This window comes from Tinamus guttatus, unplaced genomic scaffold (genome assembly GCF_059628265.1).
Source record: "Tinamus guttatus ecotype Peru unplaced genomic scaffold, ASM5962826v1 Tinamus_guttatus_pri_ptg000368l, whole genome shotgun sequence".
NCBI classification, from domain to species: Eukaryota; Metazoa; Chordata; class Aves; order Tinamiformes; family Tinamidae; genus Tinamus; species Tinamus guttatus.
Window position 1 is genome coordinate 2,746,058 of NW_028288902.1, and position 26,384 is coordinate 2,772,441.

The 26,384-nt window shown below is 39.9% G+C and overlaps 1 protein-coding gene across 1 annotated transcript in view; it reads left to right on the top strand.

Moving 5' to 3' along the window:
• The window catches only part of NELL2 (neural EGFL like 2), a 137,779-nt gene that overhangs the window by 20,645 nt on the left and 90,750 nt on the right, over nucleotides 1-26,384 (top strand). The window contains exons 4-9 of the mRNA XM_088530377.1: nucleotides 6,820-6,993; nucleotides 7,111-7,207; nucleotides 11,055-11,127; nucleotides 11,292-11,374; nucleotides 12,183-12,311; nucleotides 13,608-13,710. Coding sequence (XP_088386503.1) covers nucleotides 6,820-6,993; nucleotides 7,111-7,207; nucleotides 11,055-11,127; nucleotides 11,292-11,374; nucleotides 12,183-12,311; nucleotides 13,608-13,710 — 659 coding nt within the window. The remainder of the gene's footprint in view (nucleotides 1-6,819; nucleotides 6,994-7,110; nucleotides 7,208-11,054; nucleotides 11,128-11,291; nucleotides 11,375-12,182; nucleotides 12,312-13,607; nucleotides 13,711-26,384) is intronic.

Here is a 26,384-nt window from a genome sequence, read left to right on the forward strand (position 1 = left end):
TCCACTAAATGCTCTTATTTTTATTTCACTAATTGAATATTGAAGCGGTCTTTCTGCTTTTATCATCATTATTCTTTAACACTTTGAAAAATTTTTTAAACTGATTTTAAAGGGGAAGGACATGAAACTGTAACAATTCTTATCTACTTTACCTGTATTCTGCCATAGAGAACTTTTCCCTCACTGACCAGAGCACCCAGAGAGTGTTCAGACAGTTGTAGCTTGGATATAGCTTGGAAGAGATACTTTCAAGAAAATACTGCATGACGGTAACTGTTCAAACTGTTCAAACTGTTCAAGCTAAATATTTATTTCCAGGCACGTATGTGTATGGCATATATTTGAAACAAGGAAGTTATGAAGGTTTACTTGAAAGCATCATCTTGACTACATAGTGTACAGTCTAAAACCCATTCTACTTTCCAATAGCAGGGTAAATATTTTGAATGATGTTTACAAAGTGATGCCTTCAGTCTGAGTGCAGACACTGTGAAGCCCTGATTGCTGCATTTGGTTTAAGTTGTATTTTTATCTTCACTTCTGAATTCATCTCATCTTCTTGATAAAAGAATTGGTGGAGAGAACTTGAATCTGTGGCAAGGTTCTAGTTTGTCAGGCCCCGCTATCTCACCATATATTTTCATTTAGGTCATAACAATGGAATGACGTATCAAAGCTTTTTCCTCCTTCCATATTAGATGGCTTTATGCAGCCAATGTTATATTCATTTCTTTTTAAAATGCTGCATTTTAGGGACCTTAAAGGTAAGATCATTGGATTGTCGTTTAACCAATCTTTCCTTTAGCTAATGTGCTATTTTTCATCCTGAAATAAAGTACTAAAATCAATAAACCACTGTGGAGAGGCATTTCCTAGGTTTAATTGCATATATCTGCTAATTCATTCAATTACTGCCTTACGTAGCCTTTGTTTTCCCAACACCTCATGATTAGCTGTTGTCAAATGTGCAGTACTGTACAGTGGTTTGACTCTTTCAGTGTCTAGGAGAAAATTATCTGAAGCTATTTCCTGTATATGCAAGGAGATAAATTGCCAGAGGTAACATCTGTCCTGATGCATAAATTTCATTGTAGCATTTGACTACCATATTAGAGTAGCCCTGAAACTCTGTTCCCTGCTTTTGATATATGAGTGCTGGTATTTCTAGATTATTGCATCTCTTCTATCTGACAAACTTGCTGTGGACACATTATATTGAGGAAAATCTTCACTGCAGTTATGCTGGTTTTCTTGTGCGCTGTTCCCTGTCCCAGTAACTTGCAGCAGCGAGAACAGCATGGGATTCATTTTGGAATGTTAAGGATATGTGGCAGTTTCCTATGCCCAGAAAAGTCCCAGGGTCTTTCTGATTTCTAAACCGTTATCTGTAGACGCACCAGAGCTCTTTGAGAGAGAGTGCATGGATATAATGCTCTATTCTTTTTCTTATAGTAATTCTTAGTTGCTGTTTCTTACTATTGTAATAGTAATTAACCTTTAAACTCTCTTTAAAATATAATCAGTTGCTTTGAAATGATTTGCTCCAGCACTTTAGAGCTCTTAGTCACCCATGTTTCCTTCTGATAAAGTTTTCTTGTGTCATCACAAGTGTCCAGAAAAAAACTATTTTCTTTGCTCTTTTCATTTTCATTCTGATGTCTTTGGAGCGCTGAAGAATGAGTGAGACAAAAGACGCTTTTTGTAGCCACTGACAATTTGGCTCTTTACCCCAGAAGAGAAAGGTGCCTGGTTTTTGTTTGGGAGATTCTTCTGTCCTAAGTATGTGATTGAATGGAAATGTTTGACATGCAGTTGAAAGGCTTTGTGTTATGTTGTTTAACCTCTTCATAACATTTGGAATGACCTATTACTTAGTGCTGTTTATAAAGGAGGTTATTAAATTGATTGATGCCCTGTCACTGTAGCCTGTTTTCTTTGCTTCAGTTAGTCTATGCCTCCTGACAATACAAAACTGTTGGCAGTGAGGTGTAAATTGTTGGACTTAGTGGATGTAGCCCTGTTAGAAGTAACTTACTGTAACTTCCGCTAAGTCAAGTTAGGTCAGTCTGTCTGTTGATGTAAATTGTTACAGTACCAACTAATCCAATGTGACTTGTGTGAGGACTTGTTCCAAAACACTCCTGTGAGACCAGTCCTTGCAGTTTGTAGTCTTTAAGGCTAGTGACAGATTTACTTGAATAAGGGATGAAAGATTTGTCCTGGTCTATGACGTTGTAAGTACAGATGAAATAGAGAGTTGAAATGTGAATTTTGACAGCTCTCATCCTTCTTCTGTTGTTTGAAAGGGTTTCTATTAGCAAATAACTAACAAACAAATCTTTATTTTGTCAGGGCAGGAAAGAGGAGGAGCTGCATTGAAATTGTTTGCTTTCACTAATATATATTGGGAACTGAACAGTATACTGTTCACTGGGGTTGCAGTCATTTTGCTGTCCCTGGAGAAACTCTGCCAAGAAAAGGAGTCACAGAGGGCAAGAAAGTTTCTTCCATTTCTTCTTACAGTGTTTGATCTGAGAGACTCTCTTCACTCCTTGATTTTGGTAGAAAAGGCAAGAGAGGCAACGTTGACATTAATGAGATGGTATGATAGAACTGAAAGGGAAAAAAAGGTATTGATAAATGGGGCTAGTGAGGTAAACAGGAGGCATGAGAGCAATTGCTAAAAGAGAAGGATTCTGTTTGAAACAGAATTTCCTGAGTTTGGAATTTAATTTGATTTCATAGCCGCAGCTCAAACTGGGACAGTGTGGACAATGTGCCCCAGCACTACCTTTGAATTCTTGCAACACCAAAGCAGCATTTTTCAGGAGAATGTCTCCCCTCGGACTGCTATGGGGAGCTCAGCAGGATCCCAGCTCCTGCCTCTGGCTCCTGCAGAGTTCTTGCCAGTGCTGGGGGAAGGCTGGCTGGGAGCCCCTTGTCAGCTGTGGGATTACAGAGTCCCTGATTTCTTGCTTCTGTGACAGCCAGGGGCCTTTGGATCATAGCTCTAAGCTCAGCAGAAGCTCTGAGACTCTGCAGGTGGGAAAGGCAGGATTTTGCATCCCTGATTCAGGAGTATAGCTCAGCTGAGAATTTAGGAGGTGGCAGAAAGATCCCTCAGATGAAGGAAGCAAGTTCTTGCCTTCAATGCCAGCAAAGTTTTCTGGATCACAGCAGCCCCACTGAAGTCAGAGGAGAGGGACTGCACGATCTTGATAGACATAAGATCTTATCTGCATATTTTTTCTTCCATGTGCTTTATTAGCTTGAATCACATACAAACTTTGATTTGACAAACTTTGATGGCCAAAGATTTGAGCGACCTGGAGTGTGACTCTTTCCCAGTTCCCTCTGCCTTAAGGCATTGCAGCTCTTGCTTTCCCAACTACTGCCTGGTGCTAGGTGTTCTTTTGTGGCCAGAAAGAAGGTGCAGTGCTCTGTGGTATCCAGGAAGATTTGTGCAGGTGAACGTGTACAAACAGAGCCTCTTACATGAACAGTCTCTGTGGACAATGATCTTGGATGCATGTGCCAGCGTGGGGCTCAATCTCCTGTTCATGTCAGGAGGGAAACCTCCCATTCTCCAGCTGTCTGTGCCCCATAGATGTCCAGAGTGGCAAGTATTGTTCGAGCTGGAAGATGGTTGGCCTTTTTGGGAGAGGGAGTTGTGGCAGGGGTGGAATACACAGTGAAAGAGGTGAACACATTGGCTGGAGTACTTGGAGGTGTTTTCCTTGCACCATTAATGCATTAGTCTCTCTGATTTGGAAGAAAGACTTGGATACTTGCATCCGAGATAACTGTCCTGAGTAGCTTTATTTTCTTTAGTGCAGGAAAAAGCTTCACAGTGCTTGGCCGTGGCTATGCTAGTAAAAACAGGGCTCAAGCTTTGAGCACTGGCCTGCTGTTGTCTCGTTTGTATAAGTGTTAGCATCCTCATTGGCATGGTTTTGTCTGCCAAACCTCCTTTGGACCTTTCAAGATGATGCTAGGACATGGTTTGTGAAACAGCCTGGGTCAAGGACTGTCCCCAAAATATTGGCTTTATTTATAGCACTTGAGACCAACTTACGGAGTTTAGGTCCCTGTTTTACCTGATTTATTGTTTTTGTTTAATGATTAATGAATTCTAGGAAAGGGAAGAGCCTCATCAGGTCGATTGGTTTTACCTTCTAGTTGCAGGTCCATGTTGTGTGGGAAATACAGGTTCAAATTCTCAGCATTTCTCTGGTTTTAATAAATATTCCTTTCTGGTCACAAATCTTGCTGCTTGAACATTTGTTTCTATCAGAAGACTTGGTTTTAATGAATTTGCTTTGTTGAACAGAAGTATTTCATGTCAGAAAATTCCTGTCCAGCTCTAAAAATATGTTTGAAAAAGTAATGTACAAAAACTGAACTGGTAGTTTGCTGCTCACTGTGCATTTGGTAAATGCTACAAAGTTATCTGGAAAACTGAAGACTAGCACTGAGTCACTCTGGTTAAGCTCTCAGTCCTCTGGCTAGAGCTGTAGGGTAATCAGGGAAAAGGGCAAAGAGAGTAAAGCCAAACAGTGTAGTGAGAGACAAGGACTAGGTTTTTGCAGCTATAATGCAGGTACTGCTTAGCATTTAAAATTAATCTGAAGATAATTTGATGCCATGTTGTTTCAAAGGATGCAACACTGAGTAGAAACTCATGTTTAAAATTTTAAAACACTAGAAGTTCTAGCTTCCAATTGGTGGGGGGGGGACAGAGCCGGGGGAAGACGAGGGGAAGGCTTTGTCTCCTGAATGTCATGTTATCACACCATGAAAAAAACCATAGAATGCCTTGCTGATCATGCTGGCAGTGCAGTGCAGTGTGCTCCAACAGCTTCATCTGTACCAAGACTGCAGGATTTGCTTACTGCTGTGGTAGCCATCGTTTGCAATGGCTTGAGGTGTGAAGGAGGTTGTTGACTGATGCCCTGTTGCTATTGGATGTGTGTTTTCCTTTTGTTTTTCCTTTGCCTATTTATTTTTTATTTTTATTTATTTATTTTTGCCAATCCTTCAATTAGTTTACACTCCTTGCCAATGAAAACATTATTTTGGGAACATGATATGGTAAATTATCTCCCCTCTACTCAGGTCTGGTGAGGCCGCACCTGGAGCATTGTGTGCAGTTCTGGGCTCCACGGTACAAGAAGGACATTGAGCTTCTAGAGAGGGTCCAGTGTAGAGCGACAAAATGATTAAGGGACTGGAACATCTATCCTATGAGGAAAGACTAAGTGAGCTGGGCCTATTTAGCCTAGAGAAGAGAAGATTGAGAGGGGACCTGAACAACATGTACAAATACTTGAGGGGAGAGTGTAAAGAGGATGGGGCCAAACTCCTCTTGGTGGTGGCCAGTGATAGGACAAGGGGTAATTGGCACAAATTGAAACACAGGAAGTTCCATCTCCATGTGAGGAAGAGCTTCTTTCCTGTGAGGATGTCAGAGCCCTGGAACAGGCTGCCCAGAGAGGTTGTCTCCTTCTCTGGAGATCTTCCAAACCCATCTGGATGCCACCCTGTGCCACATGCTCTAGGTGTCCCTGCTTGAGCAGGGGGGTTGGACTACATGATCTCTGGAGGTCCCTTCCAATCTGAACCATTCTGTGATTCTGTGAAATTATCTCAGACTATAAAACTTACTGCTGAATTTACTTAACTGCTTTGTTAATACTTCAATATTAGGGAAAAAGGGGAAGCTGCCACATGCCAGTTTTGCAGAAGCCTTGTTGCTAGACTCACTTTACTGTAAAAGACCTCGAAGGCAGGACAGAGGTGCAGTGAGTCCAGCCTTCAAGAGCTAATCAAAACTATCTTATACAAGATGGCTCTTCATCTTAAGCGTCTAGTGCAAAACTGTTTTTATGTGGTGTCCTCATCTGCACACTTGACAGCTACAGTAATTTTGTCTGTTTTTTTAACAAAATGCATCATTGTAAAACCCACGTGCACACAGATTAATAACCCACCACCATGCTTGAATGAAGGTGTAGTAGCAAAACTGAAGTGTGCATTCACTGAAGTGTTTTGAAGTTCACAATGTACTGTGTTCTCCTTGCTCTTGTAGAGTTTTAGAATATTGTAGAATGCATATGATTATTGGAGAATTTCCATTTCTGTCTGTGTTTATTTTTCTTGTTTTAAAAACACTGGAGAAGGGAGGGACTTTAAAATGAGAAACTCTAGTATTTAGAAGAGATTTAGAATTTTAAATTCTTTTTGCCAGCAAAGTTTTGTTTATTGTCAACAAAGGTGGGGTATATGTTGCACCCATCTTGGTATACCCACAATATGCCTTTTAAACCTTATATGTGTACAACAAATGCCACATATGTATTGAACACTTCTTGATTTTTGGATTTCTTTGGAGAAATTTTGTTACAAAAAGAGGAGTTAGTATCCCAAAGCAAATAAGCATTTATCCTCCCTTCTTGCTTGTGTCCCCAGTAATGGCTAATGATGTCTTTACCACAGCACTTGCTGCTGACTTTAGTATGTGTTCATGCATTTGGAGTATCTCTACTGCCCTTTCAGGATATGATGCAGTTATTTTTGATAGGATAGCTATTTTTCCAGTGAGACTATGTTATGAAAAATACTGTTAAAGGGGAAAAATAATTAGCTTTGTGCTTAATGCATGTTGGATGTTATTCAGAAAGAGGTACAGGATCTGTAGAGTGTTGACTTCTGTCCTGCTCTGTTTTGACCTCCTCTGCAGTATGATAATGAGAAGTCGTGTGATGTAAAATGTCACTGTGCTGTTAAAAGTGGTTCATGAAATGTTGCATTTTGGTGTAGGTACCTGGAACTGGAAAGCAGCGGTCATCGAAATGAAATCAGGTTGCATTATCGTTCAGGCAGCCATCGCTCCCACACGGAAGTGTTCCCGTATATTTTGGCAGATGATAAGTGGCACAGGCTTTCCCTAGCAATCAGTGCCTCTCACTTGATTTTACATGTGGATTGCAATAAGTAAGTAAACAGTGTTGATTCATAATAAGTCACATTTGGGACATTGTAGCTCTGAGTAAATGAAATAACAACTTGAGGTGTTTTTTTTTTTGTTTTGTTTTCCTTGCCCTTCAACAGAATTTATGAAAGAGTTGTGGAGAAGCCCTTCATGGACTTACCTACAGGTACAACCTTTTGGTTGGGACAGAGGAATAATGCACATGGCTATTTTAAGGTATGCACTCCTTGAAAGGAAAAAAGTGAATTTGGATAAAATGACTTCAGCTTATTCTTCCCTGAGGCAAATACTCTGTGATATGAAGGATCTGTTAACTGAGGCTGGTTTGGGTTCGTTCAGCAGGGTTAAGTTTAGTCTTACTGACAAAGACAGGTAGATGGGATGCAAGGTGATGCTGGCCATGCTACTTCTGCAGCTGGGGTCTGGGTGGAACAAGGAAGGTGAGACTCATGTATGTGGAGGATTGTCTGTTGGAAGGACTCAGCAGAAATAAAGCATTCATTGGAAAGAAATGTTCAGTTTGTTAGAGTAGGTTGAAAACAACTTATTGGTAATCATATTGCACTTCTTAATGCATGGTGTGTCGTATGCAGCAAACTTCTTGTCAGCCACTCGTTCAGTTGTGTTTCCATCAAACTGGATTTCCCTAAATAGGTAAAACTAGCCAGACATATAAGGCTCAGTTTTGCCAAAAGCCATTGCCGAGAGCAATTTAAACGTTGGAAAAGTCAATGGCCAAGTGATAAAAAATCATAGGAAATAGATAGTCAGGTTATTGTCTGTTCCACAGCTAGATGCATTCCCCCACTCTAAATATTATTTCATCTGTCTGGAGGACTTAGTTTCATTATTATTATTATTATTAATTAATTAATTAATTAATGTTTTTTTAACATACCAATCGCTGTGGTGTCATAACATCTTCTGGGATTAGAAATGAATAAGATGACTAGCATCAATGAAGAGAATGCTGCTTCCCTCAGAGGAAAAAAAAGCACGAACAGGCTTTTTGCTTACTGTGTTGTCTTTAATGTGGGTATACGTAGCAAGAACCTTGTGCATAGCAAGGTTGAAGTGAATTCTCTTTGGATCGGAGTGTAAATTTTATAACTCCCGAGTCCCTTATGTAGCATTCATTGGTCACAGCCACTGTCTGTGCTTTGGCTTCAGGTGTCTCGGGAGCTGCTTTAACAAATGATGACATCCTCGTGGGTGCCTTGCAGCGCTGCACTCCCATTTACCTTCCCCCCCGGTATCCTTTACCTGAGCTGCAAAGTGTAATTGATGTCTTGTCACAGGGCCAATCACACTGTTAAATATGGCCTGCTAAATCTTTTCCAGGATAAAACACTGTGACTCCTGCTGCAAATTCTGTGCTTTTGTGCTAAAATCAGTTTTTAGGTGTTGAAATACTGTACTCTGTACTCAAATGGTACTTTATATTCCTGATCAGTAGAAGGTATGGAGATCTAGTGAAGCACACAGAATTGAAAACTGAAGCATGAGTTTGTTCTTATTTTTCACTTTAGTATGTGATTCCTTTTCCTGCGGAAGATTGAGAGGATGCATGGTAAATGAGTTGCAAAAGCATATTTCTGGCTTAAACAAACAATTGAATATCAGAATAAAATCAGCAAATATCAATTCAAATGGATGAATTGATTTCAGACACACTTCCTCTACTCTGTGTTTATAATTAATATATTGTTTAATATCACTTTTATTTGTCTTCCCAATTCTTGGCTTGATTAAATTCTTCTTTTCCATATCATAGTCACTGCAATTTGGTCACAGATGATTTAGTGTAGCAAAATAAGTACTCCACTTGTGGACGGTATTTGTTTGTTTCTTATGAAAGATAAAATGAAAGATAAAAACAGGGAGAGCTGTGCCTCAATTGCAAATACAAGTCAATTTCACAGAAATACAGTAAGGAATTGATAGTTGTTAAGATAACACTAAAAAATACAAATGTTCTAATTGATTTCTTCAGTGTAATGCGTTAAAAATGATCTGACCACATCTGAAAATGTTGTCCGTAAAGTGGCTACCAGGGAGCCCAGGTAGCCTACATGTCACAGCTCCATATGGACAACATTTTATGGACACTGTTGTCTATAAAATGCCCACAAGACTATTCTCAATCAGCCTTACTGTTTTGGAGCACCTGTATTTTTAGACACACACTGTGGGACATCTACTGATCTGCTTTTCAGAGGTCCAGGTTCTTAGATCCTTCTGAAAATCAGGCTGCTTTGAGTGCATCTCAAATGCTTGTTTGTATAGCAAGGCACCCAAAATCATTAGTCACTCTGGGAAATGTTTTATTTGGCTGTTTTTCATTTTGGACCTAATCTTTCTCCACTAAAACAGTATCCAAAGATTTTAGACATATTCACCATGCAATATATTCATATCTGTGCCATTTTTAGGTGCTTAAATCTGAGAGGGCAATTCTGGCTGCCTGCTTTATGGTACTATGTGATGTCTGTAGGTATCTGAGAGCCAGTGGTGCTTTAGCGTAGGAGCCTGTGCCCAGCCTTTCAGGTACTGTCAAAAATTCCTGATTTGGGAGCCCGGGTAGCCTAAATGTCACAGCTCTCTGTTGCTAAGGAGGATGAAGAAGAATTCCTGGTGAGTGGCAGACCCTGAGTTGCATCACAGCTGATGGGTGACAAATGAAGGTCCTTACATAGGAAAGGAACTTTACTGTTAATTAATGGATAAGTGACTCAAACACTTGACTGCGTAATTAGAAAAAGATGTGTGTTAAGCTCCTCAGGAAAGAACTTAGGGAACTTTTCAGGAAAGTTCCATCAACATAACAGTTGATGTGAGTTTGAACTTCGCTGCTGAGAAGGACAGGGAAGCAGGGTGACCACCAGGAGCTGAAAATAAGGGTGCTCATCAAAAGGTCTTTGCTCCTGATTTCCAGCCCAGGTGCTCTGGGAGGTCCTGATGTGAAGTCCTCCCGTAGCCCTACCTGTGTTACTGCTAGCTAATAACAGCACCTCCTTGTGTGGCATGGAGCAGCATCCAGTTGCCCTGAAACGTTGCTTTGCTTTTAATGGAAAAAGTAGGCTTGTCCCACAGGCCACTGAGGCTGCCCGAATCAAGCACATGAGGTCAAAAATTTGTCTCTTTGCCTTTGTAATAAGGATACTGAATCCTTTATTGGATGAAATGACCTTTTGCATTTAGTTTATATTGTTCTTTGTGTCCTGAAATATTCCTTTCATAAGCATGCTAATCAGTCTGCTTTCTCTTCTAAGAATGAGTATCAGATACAGGGAAGGAGTCATGGATGAAAGGGACCTCTGGGGCATGTATGATAGGATGGCTCATTTTTAAATGGATGTTTGGCCTTTGTTTTAAAAGAGGAGCAAAGCTAATTATATCTCAGTGTCTAAGGAGGCATGTAAATTCTGCCTGTAAGCATGTGATCTGTTCTTCTGGGTGAAATGGGGCATTTCCAGATGGCATGTTTAAATTTCATGCTGAACTTCCTATTCTCTTAAATTCTTGCCAACATGCAGCTCTGCAGCTGTGTGACAGATAGGTAGTTTCCTAGCGTTCTGCTTGCTTTATGAAGAGATCCACAACAAGGTCATAAAGGGTTTGCATGAATGTTTTTCCCAAGTCACATTTCTTTAATCTTCACTTCTATTTGACAGTTGCAGTTTAGTGAAAAATTAGCATATTATTTAAGAGTTTCAAAGTCACTGGAACTGTTTTTTAAATTACTTTTAAAGGTCATTTTCAAGCTTTCCTGCAGTGGCTAACTAAAAATAACAATGAATTCAAAACAACCAACTCTTGTCACATAATTATATCTCGACATTTAATCTTATGTCTTTAAAAATGATCCTCTATGTCTGTACATGTATATCCACCTGCTTCACTTTCTCTGTATTCTTCTATCTCTGTATTCATAAATATTACTTTTGTCAGGCAGGTTTTCTGTGTGGTTTAGTGTTTGTGGGGTTTAGTGTTTTGCGTGGTGAATGGAAAACATAATTTTGACAGATAAAAATAATACTTTTTTTTTCCTCCCTACTTACAGGGGATAATGCAAGATGTGCAATTACTTGTCATGCCTCAAGGATTTATTTCTCAATGCCCAGATCTTAATCGCAGTAAGTCTATTAATTCTTGCACTGTAAAATGAAAGGCCTCTTGACTAATTTCTGTCCTGCAAGCTTTCTTAAAATCTTGACCTTCAGTGTATTGATTGTAAACATCACCATGATTGAACTTATTGTGTATATCTATTTTGGTGAATATGTATTTGTAATTCTAGCATGTCCGACTTGTAATGACTTCCATGGACTTGTGCAGAAAATTATGGAGCTGCAAGACATTTTAGCCAAAACATCGGCTAAGGTAATGTTCCCTAGGAGGCATGGCATAGGAAAACTGAGGACTTTGAGGCTTAGTTGCCTTAATCTTAATTTTAGATGATTTGTGTGTTTGTGTGCATGTGCATGTGGGTGTATGTGCAAAATGCTATGCAATACAAGTGGACAGAAGCAGGTTGCTATGCTTACAGTGCTTATTTCAGCAAGGTTTCTTGGTCCAAGATCTTTCTAAATCTGAGCTGCCGGGGGAACTTTCAAATCAATTATATGCAAGGCAGGCAACAGAGAACCCTTCTGCTTTTGGAAGATCATGCAAAAAACATTTATGGTTGCCAGTAAGCGTATACAATTTAAAGCATTTCTTAGTGTCCATTCCAAAGATGTTTTCAGGAATGAAATCACCTGGTTAATTTGATATACAAATTACAAAAAATGTCTTGGCTCAACTGGAGGAACAATTGCTAGCATGTTAGTTTTAACTTTACCTCCAGTTTTTGAACTCACCACTCAGACTGCAATTCTTTTCTGTAAAACCTACTCCTCTAAGTAGTTTATGTAGAGCAAGATTCCTGCTCAGTTCACATAAACAAAGATGAAAAATCAGAGACCATATCATCTAAACCTTAATCCTTATGCCATGATGTCCCTGGTGTTTTTAGTGAAAGATGGAATGCATTAAATCTTTTTTTTTCTCTGAATGATCATATAATTATTTCATATTTGACAGTAACAATCTTATCATCTTTGCATATCAGACATGCATTTTCTTGTTTACACACTTGGTGAGGAGAGAGTTCCAACTAAAACCCACTTTTTGTGACCCACGTATACAGCTGTCCCAAGCTGAGCAGAGGATGAATAAGTTGGATCAGTGCTACTGCGAAAGGACCTGCACAATGAAAGGCACGACCTACAGAGAATTTGAATCATGGACAGATGGTTGTAAGAACTGCACTTGCATGGTATGGCTGCAATTGGAGTTGGAGACTCAGCAACCCTAATGCTTGCTTTAATTAGAGTTTTACTGAGTCCAAATAATGAGAAGACTTCCAGTGTGTACGCTAGGTAGAAACAGCAAAGTCATAGAAAACCTATCCTAAATCCAGAATACTATTAATTGATACATTTTCCTATCATTTCAGCAGTGCCAGCATATGTCGCTCTTCCAGATTTTATGCCTATGTAGGCAGATGCTATGCAATATATTTTTCTGTCATGTTATTCCCATGCATTGAATTGCAAACAGTTTCTCTGGGTAATTAATTCCCTGGTTCTTTTATCACTAAAAACACATCTTTGTTCTTAGCAAATGATTTAATAGATCCCTTGTGTCTGATTTCCATTTAGTTTCCTTTGGTTACATCTCAATAAGTAATAAAGAGTAAAATGTCAGGGTTGTATGCAAGTTCTAGTGTATCAAAAAAAAAAAAAAATAAATAAAAGAAAGGAAAAAAGTGAAGCATATGGAGGCCTTTCTAAAGTATCAGGACTCCAGAAATGGTTGCAACTATGCTTTCAAATACTGGGCCATGGTATCCTAGTTAATGTCCATTCATTTAAAACTCATTAATTCCATTTAGACTCATTAAGTGCCTAATCCAAAACGCATCAGAAATTGGTGGAAAGGCTTCTATTCCCTGTACTGCACTTAGATTAGCTTACTGATCTTGTCTGTGTTTTGCTAAGATATTCTCCTTGTGTCTAATTTCATTTTGGTCTGTTTCTAGAGGGGTATTAGCTTTGTTTTTAATGCTTGTAGTTGCGTAGAAGATTTCTTAGTCCCTATTATCAGACCTTGCTGAATGTCACCTAACAAATGCATTCAAAGCATTTTAAATGCATTATATATCTCGTCTCAGACTTTTCTTGCAGCCATAATAATATTTCAAAAATATACTCTTAGGTAAAAATTGGGAGACAGTATTGCTTTATGAGGCTTTTATATTTCATAATAATTTATCATTTTGCTGCTGACTAGCAGAAAAATTTTTAGCTGCAAAAAGATTTGCCTCAAACAAGAACACTAAAAACTTAAATCACTATCTTCTCAAGCACATCATACACATCTAAAACATTGTGAATGGTGTTTTAAGGATGTAGTTTCTATGCATGTCACTATTAAAAGAACCACATTAAGATATTTTTGAGGGTATTGTCAGAGTTTACTGTACTTAAAAATAGCTTGCATACTCACACCTTTGAGGAAAATCTTTTCTTGCTAAATGCAACTGTTAGTTAAGTGTCTTTTTTTCTTCTAGAATGGTACTGTGCAGTGTGAAGCTTTGGTTTGCCCCTTCTCTGATTGTCCACTCAATTCTGCCCTGGCATATGTGGATGGCAAGTGCTGCAAGGAATGTCAATGTAAGTTTTACTGTGTTTTTTCCTTCTAATGAACGTCCTGAAATCTGTAAAGACTAAAAAATGAACATTTTAGTAAAAATATCCCTGAAAGAACTGGTTAGGGAATTACATATTTGGACTGGGAAATTCTGTAAAATATTTTGGTAAATTGATAACCAAAATGCTTTCATTTTTCAGTTGAGGCTATTTTGCTTTAGTTCAGTGATTAAGCCTGCAGGCCTTTTCTTATTTATCTTCTAGTGAAATCTACCTGACAGGTAGAGACTTGAGAGTAAATGGCTTTGTTTATTTTGATGAGTTTTCCCAGTGTGTCTAAGTTGAGGAGAATGTACTTTCTGTTGTATATTACAGCACCAGAAACAGATTCAAATTTGCTTCTTGTTCTGTTGTTGATGAAAGAACAAACTTGTACAAGACTCAAGAGGCCAGCAAAAAACAGTCACCTAGAAATGTTCTTTCACAAAAGGTCAGACAGAATTATACAGGAAAGTGAACAAGAGTAATTTCATGTTGTCATTTAAGATAGGTGATTACCTTTCTCGTTTCATAGGATTTTGCATTTTTTGCAAGTAGGGTCAGAGAAGAGGAATTTGAGGTTAACTGGTATCTATCTGAATGGATCATATATAGTATTTCAGGTTGATTATGGATGTGTTACATATAATGGATATTTATTTTAAGATAGGGTGGAAACCATTCTTGAAATTCAGTTTGAGATGTGTACACTTAATTCTGTAATTGTTCAGGCTTTTCTGTGGCTTCACCACTGCCTTGTAAAACCTCTTACAAAGTAAAGAGCAATCAGCAGAACTGATTCAAATGACATATTCGGGAGGACAGTTTGTACTCCACTGGTCTTGCTTCCACAGGAGTTTTTTAATATTCACTTGGGTTAGAAATTATACAAGCCACCTCATTTTAGGAAGCCTTATTACCTCACTCTAGATTAGTTCAGAGGAAACTAGAATTTGAATGCCCCAGCTGCACAGATTTTGCACGTGTGTTCTACGACTCAGGGAACTGGTAACTCAGGGATGCACAGAATTCAGGTCTCTGCTTGAATCTTTGAGCACTGCCGCGCCATTTGAAGACTTGGTCCTTTAGGCTGTGTTTTGTAACGTACTGTGTGTGAACTGAATCGGGGAGACCTGCATCCAGATGTTAGTGGACAAGTGCTCACATCATAAAAGATTCCACATGGAGGTATTTTTATTGGGAATCTTGACAAAGGTCAAGAAACAAATGGGCATATGGACACTGACCTCATTGCGCAGTGCCAGTATTTCACTTTTGCATCTGTGACACGGCTGTGCTACATCACAGTGTACTCTGAAACCCCCCTTCTGAGGTTTTTAATATCAGCCAAAGCTTTTTAATACAGATTAAATACAGTGCTATTAATCTGTTACCAGTACATAATTCAGCTTATAACTAGCATGCATGCGTGACACTTTCAAACAAACTATCAGAAAAATGAGTAGACATAAAATAAACTTATTTTCAAAAACTCTCTCTAATTTTATCTAATTTCATCTGGAATATGTAGAGTGTTTTGGTTTAGTATGTGGCTTTTCTTTTTTTCTTTTTTTCTTATGTTTCAAGAGACTCTTGGTAAGGAAAAGACAGAGTACAAACTGACAATAACTTCCCAGTGAAAGAGTGTGAAGAGTGAAGTTAGAGGCACTGCAAACTATGGGGCCCTCATTTATTCTCCAGGTCCATTTGGTGGAAATGCTGAGTTGTCACAAGTTCATATATATGTGCCAGCTGTATCCTGTCCTCCTGGCATCATCAATTCATGTCCCGAGCCGATTGCAGTCAGTGACCACAGTTCTTGCTCAAGGGGTCAGATCTGAGTTCCTTCATTTGAGTAGTTTCTCAAAATAGCTTTTTTTAAAAAAAAATCTCATTTCTTAGAATAGTGTCAGAGGACATAGCATCTGACCAGGTCACATAGGCTGAACACAAATGGCTTATAATTGGGGAAGAAGCTAACAGGGGAGTGTTGCCTAAGCAGCCACTCTCCTTAGCATTAAATAATCATAAATGGTGAGGAAAAATAATATGCCTAATATGCTGTTCTTTGAGTTTGTTGTTTGTTGCAAGACAGAATGTGTGTGGTTATCTCTGCCTCCTTCCTGTCGCTTGTGGTACCTCGTAGCAGATGAGCTGCTTCTGCCAAACTGCCATGTGAGGAGAGCTGCCAAGGCACTGGTAGCTGTGCAGCCTTGTTCTGCTGCAGCCAGGGCAAGTCCCCTTCCCCTTCCCCTTTCCTTTTCCTCTGCTCATGTGTAAACAGAGCCACCAAACTGAGAAGAACAGGGTCTGATTTAATGGCAGGCAGTATAAAAGGCTAGAAATGTACTGCATGGAAGACACGGGGTGACCAGCAGCAGGATTCAAAGGTGGATGTGTTGTGAATGGGTTGTGGGTTTTGGGTGTGGGGTGGATGTGTTAATAAACTTCAGGATAGATTCATTTCACACAGAAACATAGAACATAGAACTTCAGACTGCAGACTGAACTTCTGAATAAAACAGGGCTAGTACAGCCCCGTGGCCCTGGGGCCAGGTGGCACTTTATGGCTCACAGCTCTATGGCTACGTTCTCCTCTCCTCCCCCGGCAGAATATCCATAGCCATATGGCCATTTGGGAAATGGTCTGTGGCCAGCGCGGTGCCCCAAACCGTGCCGAGCGTTGTCTCCAAACGTGCTAGTTGCTCCAAATGTTTCCATGAAGTAAGTGTGCTAACGCTCACACCATGGGGATGGTCCCAGGCAGGGCTTGAGCCTGCGCCCTGCCCTGCTTCTCCTGCAGCTGTGGCTACAACTGGTTTGTCTGCTGGCACCCTCAGCTGCCAGCTGGAGACTGACACCTTGGGAGGGCACCGGCGTGAGGGGTGGCTTTGGGAGGTGGCTGAATTGCTGCTGGGCTTGAGCATCTCTGGCTCCCGTGACTGCACAGGGGGCCCAGTTGATTCAGTTGAGTATCACACTTCTGGGAGGCTAAGGCCCAGTGGGATTAATCTTTCTACCAGTTAGTGACAGATATCAATGTATCAGTTGTGTGCAGGAATAGGAAATGCTGGAAAAGGCTCTTATATTAAGCAGTTGCGCTAAGATACTTATGAGAACCTATCACTCTGGAAAACTAATTTCAGCACAGTATTTTAATGATTAGAGAGAACAGTTTTGTCATATCTCCCTGGGTGCCGTTTTCGTGCTTTAGAGTATGAACTTCAGCACAACCAACCTTTCTCCCTAAATGTTTACTTAATGGAAAAACATTTAGTATGGAATTTTGTAGGGAAAAAAAAAAAGATACTCCATTGATTTGAATTCTTTGTGCGTGCTGAAAGAGAACAAAGTCAACAACAAACACTCACCTTCTCCCCAAACCCCCATAAAAGAAGTACAGTCTTTGGAGACACATAAGTTGTCCTGTGTATTGAATGTATGTTTCAGCTACAGGCAGGCTGTTCAGCAAAGCTCAGGCGAGCTACCAGAGCGTGCCAAGATCAATGGGAGCCTCCTGCAGAGATTTGTTTGGAGCCGGAAAGCAGAGAATTTTCCTTCCTATTCCCAATGCCATTTTAAGCCTACCTTAGAAGGTGTGTGCAGGACATCATTAACTTTTTCCCCCTGCAAAGACAAATAAATTGTGTGGTGATAGGCCCTGATACAAAACAGGGAGGGATTAAGCTCTATATTGATCCTATAAAATATAACTTTCCATCATGGACTTGGCTTAAAAAGAACAAGGACAAGTTCGTTTAAGTGAGTTGTGAAAGGACTGCTAATGAATTAGGGAGCTGAAGCAATTGGTACTTGGTCAGCAAATCTTTTAATGGTATCTTTCTTATTAGTTAGGGTATTAACACTATGGCATCGCTTAAGTAGCAGTGTGATGTATGCATTTCTTAAATGGAGCCAGTGTATTTTCAACAACCTAGCTGATTTTCATTTCTAATGCCAGCAGTGGTCATTGTACCAGTGTACCAGTGTCTGACACAGTAATAATTCCTAACGCCAAGAAAGGTTTCCAAGAAGAGATTGTTCTGTTCTTATCCTTGTTCTTCTTCTGGTGACACTGCAGACACTTACAGACCCAATCCCAAACTATTTAAATCCCAACCAATTTCAGAGGAGTTTAAAGTCTGGGCCATCATGTCCAAATACACAGGCTGATTTGTTTGATTGTTTTCCCCTGCAACACATATTTAATGGGTTACTGATAGACTGTGCTCTCAGGTGCACTCTAACCCAAGTATCTTAAGCAACTGTAAAAACCACAGGACTTCATTGGCTCAACTCCCACTTCCATTGCTACCAAGTACAGCATGGGTGTGGGGAGGAGAGAGAGATGTGCACATAAAAGGGGTTTGATTTGGAAAGGATTTTTAGCAAAATGGTTAAAAACATACATATGGACATGATACTTCTCAGTGGATGGAAGATGGATTTCTGATTTGGTGATCTGTCTTGATAGCTTACAGGAACACTTAATTTTATATTTAAATTGAGCGGATTTCTCCTTTCTTCTTTATGATGCCTCAGTTTTTTTCCTGGAACTACAGCCACTTCTAAACTCTCAGCTCTTTTAGCCTACTGACACGGAGAGAAGGGACTGTAGAAGTCTGTCTGCTTCTCATTTCATAGCAGTTGCACATCAGCAATAATATGAATTATTATCTAGAAAGGTAAAAAATGTATATGAAGCTTTCTAGCAAACCCACGAATGTTTGCTAGAAAACATGTGTTGCATTTAATGTGGCACAAGAGAAGAGGCTGCAGTTCAGAGAGGTATGTTTGAATGATAGGATAAGTCTGTACTTGAGTGCTGAATTAACATCTGTGCCTGCTGAAGAGGCCATCCTACCTATACCAACCAAGTCAGGGACCAGAAGCCTAGAAGGTGAAGATCAGCGCCAGCAGAGATGGTTGGCATGCAGGAGGCTTGGATTTGGGGACCAGAGCAAATACTGGAAATATACTTAAGCAGCTCATACCAAGCAGAAGAGTATGAAGCTCATACAACAAGAACATCAATACTAAACCCAGTAATAACTAGCTAACAAAGCCTGTTGGAGCAAGGCTGGCATTAGCAGTATTTATAGATGACAGTGGAGTCTGCCCTCTTTGAAAGTGGAGGAAGCAACAGAAGTCACGTGAAGAGAATTCCTTAAAAATGATGATGGGGTGAGGCATGGATCATGTTATCACTGCTTGTGCATTTCTGCTCCCTGCAATTTAATATAAGATTAATATGGGACCTGAAATGTTAAATCCTACCCGTGCTGATTTGATTGAATATGAGAGCGATTGTAGAGTGCTGGTAGCTGGATCTTCTCAGAGACACCTCAGTGAAAAAGCTGGCATCAGCTGGACTAGTCGGCACTTCTCGATGCCACTGGTCAAAGTGGTGATATTTTTTGTGTTGTATCCAAGAAAAATCAATGGCTTTAGTTTGTGCTTCCTAAGAAGCACAGGTCTCACAGTAAATCATAGCATTTGTACTTACTTCTTTCTTTCTGTGTTGAATTATGCCAGATTGCAATATTCCTCAAAGAAGATATGAACTACTAAGGGATACTGTTTACTACTAAATTATCTATTTATCTATAAGTTATCTATTTTATCTAGATTTATCTATTTACCTATTGCTACTGTAAATTCTTACATCTGAAGTCATAGCTCCTGACTCAAACATTAGTCTTATAATAACATGCACTGTAAATTATGGTAGCTTAACCTTGTGGAGGAAGAATGTCAAACGTCACTAACCCTGCACATACTCAGGATTAGATTAAAGGAAGGCTCAAGTCTATTGAAATCAGGGCTTTACTTAGGAGATTTTAGACTAAACCTTTGGACTACTGAATGGATCAAAGCTATGAACAAGCTGCATTGAGCCATCTTTCTTCAGCAGTTAATACTACTCATTCGTCACAGCTTTTTTGACACTTCAGAATATAGAGGGCAAGAAACATTCTGTCCAATGCTTTTTGATCATAAATATTAATATGTGGTTTCTTAGGTGTTGGTGCAAGAAGAGCATAAATCCTTTTATCTTGAGATAAATACATTTTGAGAAAAATCAGATAAATTCACCTACTTTCATAATACTACTAAACAAGTCAGGAATGTAGCTGGCATTGGATTATTCCCTAGGACTGTGGCAGTTTTTATGTTCTGCATTTAGTATACACGATTTCTCAATGCTAGTTAGCATTTTAGCAGAGCAATGTTCCTTCAGACTCTGCTTTTTAGATTTCCTGTGCTGAAATGGTTCACATCAGCTTTATTCCTTAGGCCTTTGAATCATGTACAACAATAGTATTACTTTATAATGACAGATGAAGAACAGTATATACAATCTTGTAATACAGGGTGAATAAGCACTGTATTTTACTGCCTGTTTACACAGGTTTATTACTTCAGTAACTATGTTTCCAAATAAAAGGCAGTGTTTTTATTAATTTAGGAATAGCACACATTTTTCTAAAGGCATTTTTGGGAGCAGAAAAATCTTTGAACTCATGAATGTTAACAAAATCAGTGGAGTAATTTTAGACATAGAAATATGTGCACAAAAGCATGACTGAGGCATCTATCACCTCTGCAGCTCCGGCACAGCCCACACGATCCCAGGAAGCTGAACCCTGAAATGCCCCCTGAACGTCCTGGGTGCCCTTCTGTGCCAAACCCAGAGCTGCCCCAATGCAGCCGAAAGCCTCTTTGGCTCCTCTAAACAGGAAAAAATAAATGGTGCAAACACCCTTGCCCCTAACTGCTCAGTCTCTGCGGTGTTTTCCCTGCTAAAGCTGCAGACCTTGTCAAACTGTTGTTATCCCCTTGCAATATGTTCAGTTTAGGGGGGCCCTGTTCCCCGTGCGGGGTTGATGGGGCTGCAGTGCAGAGCTTGTAGCCACCAGTGACCTTTGCTGTGGTAAACTGGGCCCTGTGCCCATAGCCGAGGGAAGGCATCAAGTGTCTCGCTGATGCACACATGCAGTTCCTTCCTGAGCTGGAAACCTGCTCTTCATACATCTGTTGTATTTTAAAGTAAAATGCACCTTACAGTCAGTGGCATTCTCCAGAATATCTTGCTTCAGTGTTTTTCCTCTTTACTTCCTTTGAGCTTCTTTATTTTTTCTGAGCAACGGCAGGAGAACTGCGCGGCACCTGAACTGAACCTTTTGCGTATCAAAGTGTGTGGCTCCTTCCTAGGCCACTTGCTTTTTAACTACTGCAGGCTTTGTGCATCATGGAACTGAACTGGAAGACTACAGATCTGCAGGCAGTGTGTCAGTTTATTAGGGAATTCCAGTTACTGGTAAATAATTCAGCTTTAGTGTTATTGTGTGCCTGAGGAATGAATTATAAAATGTTTAAAAATACCTTATTCATTATAATACATTAGAGTGTGTAGTGCAGAAATCTATAAAGATGAAATGGAAACATAATATTGTTAATTTTGTATTTTATCAGTAGAGAATTAAAAATAGTTTACACTGAAATCTCGCTGTAGGGCCTACTTCTTTTCATTCCTTCTACCCCATCCTAATTTGTCTAGGCAGTCTTAGAAAAGGACCTACTTTTCACAGCATCACAGAAGGGTTGAGGTTGGAAGGGACCTCTAGAGATGATCTAGTCCAACCCCCCTGCTCCAACAGGGACACCTAGAGCACGTGGCATTTTCCTTTAAATCACATTCTTACCAGGGAGCTCACAAAATGTTAAATTGTGGCAGCAGCATATTATTTTATATCTAGCGCAAATAAATCCTAACGTATGTTAGATGTGAATATTTTGGCTTTCAGACAACTGGGAATGGATAGATTGGCAGCAATGTGGTTTTAATGTGCCACTGCCTCAACTGTAGTAATGCTCATTTAATCAGAATTGACCTAGTGCGGTGGTTATGAAATAAGAAGAAAATTCTGGTTCCATTTCTAATTGCAGAAGTCGCATAGGATATTGGGGTTTTCATGTGCTGATCCTCAGTGCTGATTCCATCACTGCTGAGAAAACCACCTTGAGCTAATGTCACCCTGCACCTGCGTCATTGGAATTGCTTCTGTCCCCAACAAGGAGCACATTGACGCGTCAGCAGCTGGTAACGGATGCTGTGACCGTCTCACTTTGTGGATTTTGCATATTTCTGTACTGTCAGAAGCAGTGATTCTTAATGGGCATGTTCTTAAAGGGCAGAATTTGGCTGTAGGTGAAAACACCAGAACTGCAGCCTTGGCAGAAGGCCCCAGCACGTGCTGGAGTTGAGTATAACAGACGATGGAATAACCAAGCAAGAAAGCTCCCTGAGAGCTCTGCAGCTCTGTGGAGAAGGCTCCACGCTGCCCTGCCTGCTCCCAACAGCAGCTCTGCCTGGTGTGGAAAGCTGACCCTGAGCAGTCAGTGCACTTAGAGCCCCGGGGCTGTGAAAGGAACCGTGGACACGGCTGTCCAGCATTGCCTGGTAATGTGGCAGGGATAAATGGGAAGGAGGAGGAGACGCAAACTCATTTCAAACACAATACTATAGTGCAGCAAAACAAAAATCTTTAAGGATTGTGATTTCATTTTCTTGTGAGTATAATGAAAGGCTGGTAAAATGCATGTGAAATTAATTGAGATTAACATAAAATGATGTATAATGTTAACCTTTACTTATCTTCACAAAAATGATTTAAACTAGTGTTTTTCAGTCTTCTTGACTGTGGAAGTTTGAAAATGTTCCAGAGCATTTAACCTTCTCCTGCTTCGTTTACTGTTCCTAGTCCCTGCTTGTAGCTACCTAATAGTGCAATGGCCCTCAGGGCTGTTACGGATCACCGTTTCCTCATCCGTCTGCGCATAAAACGCATTCTGCCTCAACCCTGCCTGCTTGGCCCAGGTGAGACAGGCATTTCTTCCAAACTGGAATCTAGGCAGATACGGTGTGACAGTCTATTCTTGTGCTTCCCTCACCTATGCCCTTCCTAATCTTTGCAGCCTTCTTCAGGAGATTTAAAACTCGAGGGAATTAGAAGAACTTATGATATTTTATTTTCTTTCTTCACTGTATCCTGGCACAGGATCAATTGGAGCAATTCCCATGTTTTTTAACTGCTGTTCTGGCTCCCTGCCAATTTAGACTGTTTTTAGTGTCCTTTAATTTATTTATATATTTATTTTTTTTCAGTAAAATCTTCCATTAAGAAGAAAACTCCACTAATCTAGGGAGTTGACCAACATAAGGATTTTTATATGGTGTAGCTGACTATTACTTTGTCCTTATGCTTGTTGAAATTATATAATAACTGCTATTTGTAAATGTGTTTGAAGCCTGTGTTTGAAAATGTTTTACTTTAACAGTACGAATTTTGTCTGGTTTTCCAGGTTTCATTTTATTCTTGTTTAATTGGTAACATTTACTTCAAAATCCCCTAAGATTATTTGACTTTTTCCTAATAGATGAGCAAAACCTGAAAATACTAGTCTGGCTGATTGGCATTTTCATAAGCTATTATGGTGAAGAAGAGCATTTTTAGTGCTTAGTTCTGTGCTTAGTTTAGTTGCTTAGTTCTGATATATTTCTGATTGATAGAACAGTTAGAATCATATTACAGTGACATCACTGTTTGTAATAAACTGGGGCAGAAAACACCTGGTTGCAATTACCAGATTTTGTTTTCCTGTTTTGAAAACAAAGCAAGAAAATGTTATTAACTTATCTGGGGAATAGGCAGAAACTTGTTATTTCTAGTGAGTAATTACTTCAAATGCTTCGGAGGTAAGGAAAGTCAAACTGGCATCATTCTCCCTATATCATTTGGGGAGATGATACCACTTTGGGAAGAGCTATAAATTCTGGTATTATTTCCTTAAGCTGTCCCTTTGGTGAATGTCAATATAACTTGAAGTGCATCACGCTCTCTAGGCTGATTTTACAGGGTTGTGAAGTGGGAGTTTTTTGTACGTACTTTCATTGGGGATGCTTCTATGTCCCAGACGTTTAGCAGATCCTTGAGGCACCTAAATGAGAAATAAAATTTAAGTATAACAATGTCAAGATCAGTCTTGCAAATGGATGCTGTGAAATTCAAAGAAACTTTTTAGTAGGAGCAGAATGACTTCAGAAAGCTTGAACTTTGTCCACGGTCTCTTGTGGCTCTGTATGTATGCAGCTCCTAGTATAGCGGTAATGTGGGAATATGGGAATAAATACATGTATTTTAAATATAGAAATGGAAAATAAGTATAGAATAAAGGGATCACAACCTAATTTCTTAGTCATGCATAGATTAAAACACACTGTCCATTCCATGCATCTGCAGCCCGGGTTTTATCCCGTTTCCAGTGAGACCCCTGGAGCCCTGTGGGAGCTTGAATCTTAGCTCCTCGAGAGCAAACAAATTAGATTCTCACCTTGGCTTCTCTTGTTGTGCTTCAGAATCTAGTCTGTATGTACCTGGCAACACCTCTTTGTCATTGCCTGGGAAACTATTTACCATGGCTGTTTAAAGCAGGCCCCAATCATTCTTTTTTTTTTTTTTTTTTTTTTTTGCTGATAATTGATCATAGACCAAAAAAGCCCTGTCCTTCATTTCTTCTAATATAGCTTCATATTTTAAAGGCTAACTTCACCTAAGGGTATCTTGAAAGAGCCCAAGATCTGTTAAATAAAATCTCAAGGAAGTGATTGAAATAAAATTCTTGTAGAACAGAAGCAGCTCTCTCCCTTGGAGTGACAGCCCTTTGCCAATACTCCTTCTTTTTCCTCTCCCTTTCCCTTCCCCTCCCTCCCAAAAGCTGGAAGGTCATATTACAAAACAGACAATTCCACGTCTTAAAGTGTTACTCTTACCTGATTGTGGTTGACTTGCAAGTGATACAGTGAACAAATTCGTTTGATCGCGACAACAAGTGAAAGCAGTAATTACTTGTATGGCGGTAGCGCTACAATGCTCTGCCGGGAAGGGAGAGCCGTTACTGTAGTAACCGCACCCCAAACACAACGCGCAGCCCCGAGCCCGGAGCCGGAGCTCGGCGCGGGAGCAGGCCAGAGGCAGCTCCTGCCCGCGGTGCGGAGCCGCGCGGCGGGGCAGAGCGGGAGCACGGCCGGGAGCCGCCGTCAGGAGCCGCCGTCCTGCCCGGCCGCTCTCCTGCGTTTGAACCCGCACGTCTGGCTGCCTCGTCACGGCCTCCGAGCTGCAGCTGTTGGCGTTATGGCCTCTGCCTGGTTCTCATGCTCAGGTATCTCCTCCAAGAAGGGCACGTGCTGACTTACTGCTACTTGTTCGGGATTTAAGGGCAATATTTCCTTTTTTTTTTTTTTCTTTCTATCATCCTACCAACACTGTCTTATTTTTAACTTATGACAATAGAACTTAGAAGGGGGAGGAGAAGCCAATTTGCCTTTCTTGTATAATTCAGTATTGTAATAAAGTTATTGTATATGTTGAAAGCATATTGCCAACATTATTCTTACCTGCTGCTCACTTTTCTTGTGAAATGCTGAAGTATTGCTTGTATATGGAGGCAATGGGAGCTGAATTCATTTTCTCAGTTTCTCTAATGCTCCCTATAAGAAAGCTAGATAGCTCCAAAGGAAATTTGCTTATTCTTGCCAGGGTAATATTCCAAATTTCTTATCCATCAGCTTTATTCATCATAATTCCACTGTTCCTTTTTAATTTAATAAAATCTCCCTGTTAGACATTTGCAGCTAATGAAAACAAGGTGTTTGGTACTAAATCAAAAACACATCCAAGAACCTGCCAGTACAAACTGGTCTTTTCTTTCTGTTTATTAAGAGTTTGAAAAAATGAAAAATGGTGAGAATAGATTTCATAAAATTAATTACGCATCTTGTCTTAAGACTATTTAACCCATTTCAGTAATTACAGAGATTCTTATTGAAGAAACAAGTTTAAAGATGAACTTATTCCTCTTCTACACCATTGACACTGCAGAACTGCACTCTGTGTTCTGCAGACTTGACACTAATAGACTGTAATTAAAAATGAAATATTTTCTTAAACTGTACTTTCTGGCTCTTGGCTTCCATAGAAATGCAATTGCAATGCAACAGAAGATGAGCTGGCTAACACAGCTGTAAGACAAAAGTATTTTAGCTCTCCCAGGGCCAGACATAAGCTACAGTCCTGCACAGATGGGTGGACACACTGTACGGCCCGGGCTGCACAAGCATGCAAGGTCTCAGTCTAATACTTAGCAAGTTCCTGCTGAAACTAAAGGAAGTGTTAATGCAGATATTGCTTATTTTTTGCAGAAACAGTGACTCTAAGGCTCTCCCTCAGTGGTTTATTTCACAGACAGAAAAAAAAAATTATGAACTTCAGCTTTTTGTTTTTCTGTAAATGGGTCAGTTTTTCTGTAAATGGGTGAGAGTGGGTCAGCTTGATTCTGGAAAGTTTAGCTGTGGCAAAGAAGAGTGTGAGCATCTGGTCCAGCTACTTTTACATTTTTAAATATTTCAAATCCTGAACAGACCATATTGTTTAGGAATGCACAATAGATAATAGCAGCTTGTAACTTTTGGTAGCCTTGAGGAAAAGGGGCATCATGTCAGTCATGCATAGGTTTTTATTATTTTTTTTTCTTTTAATTTCTGACTCTTCTGGTAGCACTTACTTTTTTCATTAGTTTCATTTTGATTAAATACTACT